At 41.5% G+C, this 10,091-nt stretch overlaps 1 protein-coding gene across 1 annotated transcript; it reads left to right on the top strand.

The window, feature by feature from the left end:
• The first annotated feature begins 8,111 nt into the window (after nt 1-8,111).
• RPS27A (ribosomal protein S27a) lies at nt 8,112-10,058 on the top strand. The gene is made up of 6 exons (XM_030446872.1): nt 8,112-8,196; nt 8,292-8,353; nt 8,769-8,823; nt 8,958-9,043; nt 9,445-9,576; nt 9,868-10,058. Exons 2-6 carry the CDS (start codon nt 8,306-8,308, stop codon nt 10,015-10,017), a joined length of 471 nt encoding a protein of 156 aa, XP_030302732.1. The 5' UTR covers nt 8,112-8,196; nt 8,292-8,305; the 3' UTR covers nt 10,018-10,058.
• Nucleotides 10,059-10,091: the final 33 nt, after the last annotated feature.

Raw genomic sequence — 10,091 nt, 5'->3', positions numbered from 1 at the left:
AAGTAGAAATATAGTTAGCTATAGGTTCCAGTTACACCAGGAGTTAACGGCAAGTTATTGGAAAATTACTTGACCTTTCAAATTTCATATAAATGTGAGCTTCATTCAAAATTAATCTACTCCAGTTTATCAAACCTGCCTTCAGCAGGTGTATGCTTGCTAATTCTATCTCCTGCTCTGTATTTATTGCAAGTTTTAGTTTAGCTTTTGGACCATACTCATTTTTGTTGACCATAAAATAAAGAACAACTAGAGTTTAAGCTTGACAGAACCCAATCACAAAACCTCAGCAACTAATACTTCATTTTTTTCTCTGTTATCTTCAGAGGTAACCTATTTCCACTTTCAGCTATGCAGCAGAATAATCAGAGTATCACTGGAGCAAAGAACAATCCAGAATTTACAGTTTTCTAAATTGAGTGGGAAGTTTTAATTAATGAAATCCAGAGCTCTGCAACTAGACAGCAGATTCCAACAATTCATTTGGAATAAAGCTATCAGGATTTCTCAGTGTATGCTAAAGTTTCAAAACCATCTGTCAAAACAATGTTAACACATCTAGGGCATAAGTAATTGTGCTTGGGAGAGCTTTGTTAATTGGTCAGGTCCATCCAGTTCTGCCTCTTTGACAGCTCTTTCTGAGTAATGGCTTCAGCAATGATGAAATCAGGGGACTGATGCAGCTTGCACAAACAGGAGGCTCATAAAATGTAGTATGGGAAAAGGCATAAGGCCAAACATTTTGAGTGTGACTCACAGATAGTAGGATTACAGAAGGATAGAAATAGACCCCATTTACCATATTAAGACACTATGCTAATATCATTAATCTTCTGCCAGCGAAACATTGCTCCCTACCATTCTGTGATTTAAAGTATGAGGATAATTGGCACACAGGAATACAAGAAAGCTAGAACTAAAAAAAAAAAAAAAAGTAAAATAATAAGAAGTGCCTGAAGAAGCAACATAAAAAATATTTAAGCATTTATCTTAATTTTCCTTGAAAGGTCCTATCAATATAAACCCATATATATATATATATACATATACCCCAATATCTTTATCATTCATCTGTTAATCAAAACAAAAATGTAGTATGCTGATAACCCTCTACCTCTGATTTGCATTTGGTGAAAGCTGTAGCACAAAATTTTGCTTTTGCTACCTTCAGAAAATCTAATTCTCACATCATGTAAGACTTGTGATAAAAGCATGCAAAAAGCTACCTAAGTTACAGCCATCTCATTCTCTCCATAAAACTTGCCAGAAGGACAAAAAACCCCATCTCACAAAGAAAAGAATGCAATAAAATAGCATTATCACTTCTTTAAGCTGTAATGAAACTTCTTAGGGGGCCATGGTGCAAAACTATTTTATACGAGGTAAAGGCACTCACCTGGGAAGTGGATCGTGAATGTGCTTTTTCACTGTTTCTAGTGACTAAGAATTAATTTTAAGAGAGAAGAAACTAATGAAGCAGAATTTAAGCTTATGATTTCCCCCTTCAGGTAGGTCTCCTTAGGAGAAGGCTACTTAACTAACCTCACATTATTTCATCTTATTCTGGTATCTCCTTTCAGCATCTATCTAATTCCTTCATTCAGCCTAATTTCTTCTTTAACTCAAGGTGTAAGTCTGTGGCTGACATTTGTGAAGTCTGCATTTGAAGGAGGTGAGTGCAGCACACCAGTCAAGTAGAGATAGGAACTAAACCACGTGGTCAGAGCCTAACAATAATCAATTGCATAGGACCATGATGCTGTTTACCTATAAATCTTATTCAATCTTGAAGTATTTTTAAAACTTACAACCCCTTTATTACATTTTGAGCAGAAAGTTTTATCCAAGACTGCCAAACACTGGGAAAATGATAAATTCTAAGTTTTGTTAATAAATAAGAGAAAAAAATAAATGTGAATACTGCCAGTATCCAAAATGTTTCAGAATCTCTCTTCCCAGGGAGATGACAAGACAGATGTCCTACTTCTCTCTCTGTGAAACTTGGTAACTCTTCTTCAAAATAATGTCTGGGACTGGGGACATAAACTTTTATAAGAAGTAGATTTTAAACTTGCTTAGGCATTTACAGTTTTCTCTAGCTTTTTGATATTTCATCTCTTCTTTGGGCATTTGAATAATACTAAAATACTACTTGGCTTTTGATTTTGATTTGCTAAATAAAGTTTTTCAAGATTTTTTTTTTCAAGATGAAGCGACTGAAAATTCTTGAGGTTGATGAATAAAACACACATGGCTTAATCTCTTTAAATCCCAACAGATAATTAACAACTGATATGTGGACTTGGAGACACAAAGCTCTTCTGAAGGAATATAAGGCATATAAGGTCTCCCCCATAACAGTATTGTTTCCTCTATATAGTATACATTTGACATATCACATACATTTGCATTGTTTTCTTATGTAGCATGGTTTCTAAAACTTCCAGAGAAGAATTTACAGCTAACAAACAAATAGGCCAACTACAGAAGCACATACCTCAGACTTGCCATTTGATTGTGTATCTCTGCTAGAAATTGCTTCCAGACAGTAAAAATGTCTATAAAGAAAAAGAAGAAAACCTTGTGACTTAGCCCATCACTGTCTTGTTTGATTTAATAAGCACTTCCATTTTTCAGATGCTGCAAACATTAAACAAGAACCATGAAATCACTCTGGAAACCATTGCAGTCACATCTGCACTGCCTTCCTGTACCATGTCAGCTTTTATGCAGCAAAAATGTGCATGATCTTTCCATCCATCTCCATTTCACTTTTCATCCTTTTGGTCAAAATCTGATGTATGTTACACTGTAAATCGAGTCACAATACATACAGTGTACCTGAGGTCAAACTTACCCCATCTTATATTCAGTGTGACAACCAATCAGATTATGAGCTTTTGTCCCTCATTACAATGTATATCTATATATACATTTATGCCACCAGCATAAAATGATATAAGATAATTGAACATGAGTTTCAGTAGAATAATTAATTAATTTTGATCAAGTGTAGATTGTCCTTTTTTTTTTTCCATGAAGGAGTATTACTACTTCTGAGTTTTTCACCTGCTTTCTTTTCCTGGTATATGAAATATACTCAGTGATTTTTTTCTGACCCCTTGCTTATGACTGGGATTTCTTACACTTCACATTTGAACTTCACAATTCAAGTTGGTCAAAAGTAAAAGTCTAAAACTTTATAACTAAATTAAACTATGTAAATGGGCAGAGAAATGGCTATTGGCCTCTGCATTCACTGTGTGTGACAATACCACACCCTTGAAAAAGCTCTCCTATGGAATTCAGCTGCTCTCTATTTCATAATCAGTGCAGAAGTCTGTGGTTACTCAGGTGGAATCACACCACATTAAGGAGCAGATCAGGTGTCAGTAATGAACAGCTCTGTTACAGAAAGTCCCACAGAATCCCCCAGTGCTGACCTTATCACCTGGCTGCTCTTGGGGTATCTGCATCAGTGCATACTTACATAGTGACAGGATTACATCAATTTCAGTAACATGAACAGCAAAAAGCACTACAAAGGAAAACTACCTTCTTAATTTGAAGTTCACCCTCAGTAATTCTGGGAAAATGTACCTGAACATTAGTCAATATTTGGCTGCAATTATATGTAAAAAGAAATCATCTCTACCACCAGTTCCTGAATATGTTCAAGAACTGAGGCTTTAACAAAAGGTTTACATCTCTGTTCTCACATTCCTTGGACAGTGTCACCTCTTTCTCCCCCTTCTCCAGCAAACAGGATATCAATTGCCCTTTGACTTTTAAAAATGTGAGAAATTCCTTCTCACAATAGTAGATGGAGTACAAAAAATACTACATCTGATTAAAAAAACCAACCTAGGAAATTATATCATCAGTTAAAAAAACAATTGTAGTTTGTAGATGCATCCTGGCAAGGTGCTACTTTACAGTACCACAGCACATTTCTACAGCACTGAACAGACATTTGACCCAACCACTGTTGATGTTGAAGTTCTAATGCTCTTAAAGTTTTCTTGTGAATCCTAAATCTGCAGAGTTATCAGTATAATTGATATGGCCTAGCACCTTTTTTAAAGTGCCAAAAGATAGTAAAACTGAAACAAAATGGCAGTTATATCTCGTTTAATTACAGAGTTACCTGGTACTTGAGAATTCTAAGGGACTGTCCCGCAGGGGCCATTGTCATCCCTCCAATAGACTCTCCTTACCATTCCTAAGGGATTGGCCTGCAGGGAGTGGTGTCACACCACGTTTGTAAACCCTGGAACACATCCTCATTAGCATTCCAAGGGGACTGCTAACGAGGATGGAGACATCGATAAAGGTCTGCATATGGCCTAGGGCCTGCATATCATGATATCATAATGATAGAGATAAGGACTGAGGAGCTTGAGGAGGGAAGTGGGTCTGCTCCAGTTGTTCAGTCTGATATGTTTCAACCAAACAGTGGGCAAAACAGGCCTACAAAAAGAGGAGCTGCATCGGTGGGCTTTGGGAGTTTCATTGACACCAAGGCTCCCCGTTGGTTGGCCTAATGCTGGATCCAGGACCAGTGATTTTTTTATCTACCTCTCCAACTTTTCTTCCCCTATTCTCTTGCTTTCTCTTTCCTAAAATCATTACGTAACACAATGCTCACCACAATTTTTTCCAAGGTTGCCGAGCTTGAACATACTTTTGTGATCAAAATAATCAGCCTTCATATTGTGCAGGCTAAGCATACATAATAATCAAAGTATCAGCTTTTATGAGTTATTCCTGCCATAGTTTGAATTAAATCTTACATTCGAATACAGACCATGAGTGTGGGTTTGACCTTGACCTGAACAAGGGGTAGCCAATGGTTGAGCAGTTCCTTGGACTGTAACATTTTAGTCACTCACCCTAGGAGGCCTAGGTCTGGTAAGGATAGGTCTGGTAGTATAAGGTTGGATCCAGAGGAGGAGATAAGAAAGCAAGGGGGTCCAAACTGTGTCTCCCTAGGTGCCCAGTTTAGGTTATGGCAGAAAGATGTAGCACAGTGACTACAGCAAATGACACTTGGTGTTCTTGTTCATACTGGCTGTGGGTTGAGAGCTCAAAGAAGGCTCTGCCAGTGTGTGTGCCCACTGGTGTTGTCCTGCAGCTGGACACCTTCCTTTCCCTAAGGCCGAATTACCCATCTCTTAGTAACCAGTGTAAACTGAGATCCCATGCTGGCTCTTGCAGTGTAGTGTGGTCCTTGAACCATACAATTCCCACAGCAGTCCAAGGAGTAGGTGGATGAAGGAGACTGAGGTCTGAATTTGTTGTAAGTAGACATTTGTTGTATTTTGACTGGATTTGTTAGATTATTGTGATGATCTAACTTGTACTATGATTCCAGTGATGCAAGCCTTCTGGCCTATCAGGAAAAAACCCGAAAAGACCAAGGCATCAGGGTATGTGCACACTGCACAATGTCCTATGTCTGTCTCTCCTGGAATGATGATCTACTTGGAGCAGCTTCCTTTCCCCGTGCTGACACTAAACTCTGAGCAGCATCTCCCTCCAGCACTATACTGAAGCTCAGTCACCATGGAAATATATGCATTCCATTACCATACCACTGCAGAGTACATTATGCCAACTTTCTTTCACACTGAAAATACAGTTTCAGCTGAACAAAATACCAACATGCACACACTCTCACACAGACGTATTAAAAGAGTCAAGTAAAGAAAATTAACTGATAAAAAGGTAGTAAAAAAAATCTCAGCACTGTTTTGTAGTGTTTACTGCAGTAAAAGAGCTTCTTCTTGCTTGGCTGCTCTAAGAGCTCCCTCTGTGTTACAAGGAAGAAACTACCAGAAAACATGTCCCATTGTCCTCTCTCCCATCTTACAGTGGTGAATTTTCAAAAATTCCATTCTGTGAGATGAGAACAGACATGATTTTTTGATATGACTTTCCCTGATTATTTTCTGCACAAGCAACGGCTACTTTAATCCAGTCTTCCAAAGTGTAGACAATATAATTTAGAATAATCTGTTTCAATATATCTAAGAAAAAAACTGCATTTAAGTCACTGCATTTGCCCTAATACATTTTGTAGCATTCTTATTAAGCATACAGCACAAATTATTCACCATTTTTATAGACGGATTATAAATCCTAAAAATGAGTCTTTAAAAAACAGATCCGGTCAAATTAAAGACCCATAAGAAATGCAGTGTTATTTTAACTCAAAAAACTTAAAGGCCAAACTCCCCCATTGCTCTCAGAATCACTTTGGAAACCCCTGAGAGTAATGAAATTAAGGGGAGTTTCTTGGAGCAAAACACAACGAGCACAATAGATGCAAAAAATCATTCATCTGTGAGTACCTAGAGAGGGACATGTATGTGACCAGCACAGTTACCTGAATCAAGATACCTTCCTCATGGTCTCAACAGTATGTATGTTAATAACTGATCAATGTATGGTAACTCAAGCCATAAAACAAAAATGAGAGTCTGTATGACATGAGGAAAAGATCCAAATAAAAAATATTTACAGATACTGCCTTCAACCTGAGCTTAAACTTTTTCCTTTGCTTCACCTCTATCTTGTAAAGCCAGTAGGTGCAGTTCTTTTCCTTAGTCTTCTCTGCCAAAAGATATACTTCTTCTCCTCTTTCTTTTTATTTTTATTCAATTCCTTTTTTTCCAATCCCTATCTGTCTAACCGAGTGAAATGTTTATAAAGAGAATCAAATCTGAGTGATTCTTCTACACTTGAGGAGAATATACCTTCCACAAGCTCCCAACTGGGGGCAGTAAATTTGGCTGGTAACAATCAGACAAGCTGTTCCTCCCCTCACAGGCAGCTTCCAATTAGCAAAGACTTCCAGAATACATTATTCTTCAAGTCTACACCTCCCTCTTTCTTCTGCTTCACCTCATTCCGTATTCCAGCAAACAGATCTGCATTTTGCTGATGTGGTGCACTATTTAGGTGGGTAAGCTTTGGGAAGTTTTGCTTGGTTTTGGTTTCATATAATTGTTTTAAAAAACATTTTATTTAGGAGAAACTTTCCAACCAGTAGAATATTGAAGCATAAAAGCCAGCTGTATGTAAGCATACCAGTCCTTGATTTCTGCAACACCAAAATGTTGATATATCAGACTGCTTACACCCATTTTCCCCAGAAGACAAAGCAGCATCAAACCACTGTTTACCCATTAATTATTGTTCATTATTCCTTTACCTGAAAAAATATTTGTCAAATGCATTACTATGTATAATGTAACACTCCTGAGATGGTCCTTGGTCAGCACAACCCACTTTCTCCATTTGTTTATAGGTATGTAAGTGCTTCAGAGTTTCTCTGCTCCCATGCGGTGGTTTGGCGTAGGGACTTATGCACTTTCCTTATGCAAAATCAAAACCTCTTTCCTCCTTTGCCTAGATCAAAACATAGAAGATGAAATTTGTTAAAAGAGCACCAGCTTGTGATCAAGCAGATCTTCATTCTGCTTTAACCCACATTCAATTTATTAGCAAAAAACCACCTAACAAGTAATTTCGACATTACGGTGACTCTCTGTGCTTCCACTCTTCTTAATTTACCTGCAGCTTTTCTAATTAGGGAAAGCGAAGGGGGCAAGGCGGCTGTTCGAGGTTTTTAAGGGCCTCCACAGGGCTGGTCTCGGGGCGCGACACTGACTGATGGGCTCTCACGATGCAGCGCAGCTCTGTGGAGACCCCGCTACCTGAAATAAACGCAGCCCCAACACCAACAGCCCCCCCCAAAAAAAAAGCTATGGTGCGCATAACCTTCCCTGCACAGATGACCCTGCACACAGAGGGGTGTGCAGCCCTCGCACACCCAGGCAGACTCCATCAGCTCTGAGGTGGCTGAGACAGCCACGGAACCCTCCTCTCACGGAACCCTCCTCTCACGGCCGCCGGCGACCGTGGGCCCGTCGCTGAGCTAGGGGAGCCGCGATGCACTGTGGGAGCTGCAGTTCCCGCTCCCCGGCGCGCCCACTTCCGACTACGACTCCCATGGCACCTCTGGAGCAGGACTACAGCTCCCAGCAGGCTCCAGCCCGGCGGGCAGCGGCGGGGCACGCCGGGAGTCGTAGTTCCGCCACGCCGCCCGCCCCTCCTCCGTCGCGGGTGGAAACCCCGTGCGGACCGGTGGGGCGCTCTTTCGGGAGCCGCCATTCCGCGAGTTGGTCGCGGGTAAGTGCGGGCTCGTGTGCGGCCCCCTCCCCCGCCTCGCCCCGCCGCCCCTCATCGCCTCTCCCTTCCTCCCTTTCCCCCTTCTCCCCCCGCAGGTGCCGGCCTCGCCATGCAGATCTTCGTGAAGACCCTCACGGGGAAAACCATCACCCTCGAGGTGAGCCGCCGCGACCCCCGCACCACAGGGGTGGACGAGGGGGTGGGAGCGGTGCCCGGGAAGGGTTTGCCCTGCGGAGGCACGACCCTGGGCAAGGAAGGCCCGGCCGCATCCGGCCCCATGCGGTGGCAGGGCCCCGCCCGGCCTTCTTCGGGCTTTCCGTTCTGCCCTGTGTACTGCTGCTGCGTCCCAAGGGGAGCTGCGGGTGGGCCGGTGCTTTCCGCCGTACCGAAAAGTCGGGAGAAATGGCGGCCCTGCAGCTGCCCCCTCGACGGCCCTGCTAGGCGATGGCAGCCTGTAGTATACGTGGCCACGACAGTATAGGTGCTGTGTTTGAAGCTCCGCGTGGTTTTTCCGCTTTTCTGGGCAAATTAAAAGGCAAAGTGAGTTTTGACTCCGTCTTGTTTTATAATAGGTTGAGCCTTCTGATACTATAGAAAATGTAAAAGCCAAGATCCAGGATAAGGAAGGTGAGTTCAAAATACACTGTCGTGGGACTAATGCCTGTCGTGTGCAGGTGTTACTGTCTGCAGCAACTTAAAATTTTACCATAGAATGTCCTAACTCACATTCTTCCTTTAATTTTGATTGACGTCACCATTAGGCATTCCTCCTGATCAGCAGCGGCTGATTTTTGCTGGGAAGCAGCTAGAAGATGGACGCACACTGTCTGACTACAACATTCAAAAAGTGAGTAGGAAAGGCGGAATAGAGTGGTGGAGTACTGACTCCTTGGCATTGCAGGAGCAGCCTGACCTGTGCTGTTGGGCCTAAGAAATGCTGCACATGGATTCTTACCACGTCAGTTCTGACCAGGGAAGTGCTGATGCTGAGCCTAAAACCAACAGACTTTACCATAATCAAAGCTTCTGGGGTTTGGGATGCATCAGCCCACTGTTCTCTGGAGCCTGTTCATTTGTGGACTTTATAGTGAATAATCCATTTAGAGCTTTTGTAATTTTCCAGTGCTTTGAGATCTACTTTTTGTAGGTAAAGGGGTTTGCCTGCTTAAATGCTCCTCTGGAGAAGGAGCCTGGACCTCCTGGTCTGGAGAAGGCATTTTCAGTCTTTGTCATGTGCTTTACAAATAGGAATCAACTCTGCACCTTGTGCTGAGACTTCGTGGTGGTGCTAAGAAAAGAAAGAAGAAGTCTTACACTACTCCCAAGAAAAACAAGCATAAGAGAAAGAAGGTCAAGCTTGCAGTGCTCAAGTATTACAAGGTATGTTGGACTAACTAGGAAGAACTTGATGAAGACTTAGCTCTCACTAGGAAGGACTAAGCCTATACTAATCTGCATGTAGCCTGACATCCCATAAAGTTCTGTTTTTAAATATCCTACCTGTTAAATACAAGTTGAGTGTTGCAGTTGGGCACTTTTGAAATTTGTTTCAAAAGGTTTAACGTAGTAACTATCATCAAAACTACCTTGCCAAATTAAAATACTCAAAATTATCATCACTGCTAAAACGTGGTGAGTCTATATGAGATATTGCTTCTTTGCCCTTCCCAGGTGGATGAGAACGGCAAGATCAGTCGTCTGCGCCGGGAGTGCCCCTCTGAGGAGTGTGGAGCTGGAGTCTTCATGGCCAGTCACTTTGACAGACACTATTGTGGCAAGTGCTGTCTGACATACTGCTTCAATAAACCAGAAGACAAGTAAATGTACTAGAAAATAAAAATCTAAATTTCTGTACATCTTAAGGATTTATTTTTGCTTCTTGGGGCACTGTATTT

This window comes from Calypte anna, chromosome 3 (genome assembly GCF_003957555.1).
Source record: "Calypte anna isolate BGI_N300 chromosome 3, bCalAnn1_v1.p, whole genome shotgun sequence".
In the NCBI taxonomy this organism is placed as follows: domain Eukaryota; kingdom Metazoa; phylum Chordata; class Aves; order Apodiformes; family Trochilidae; genus Calypte; species Calypte anna.
This window is presented reverse-complemented; position numbering and strand designations above follow the sequence as displayed.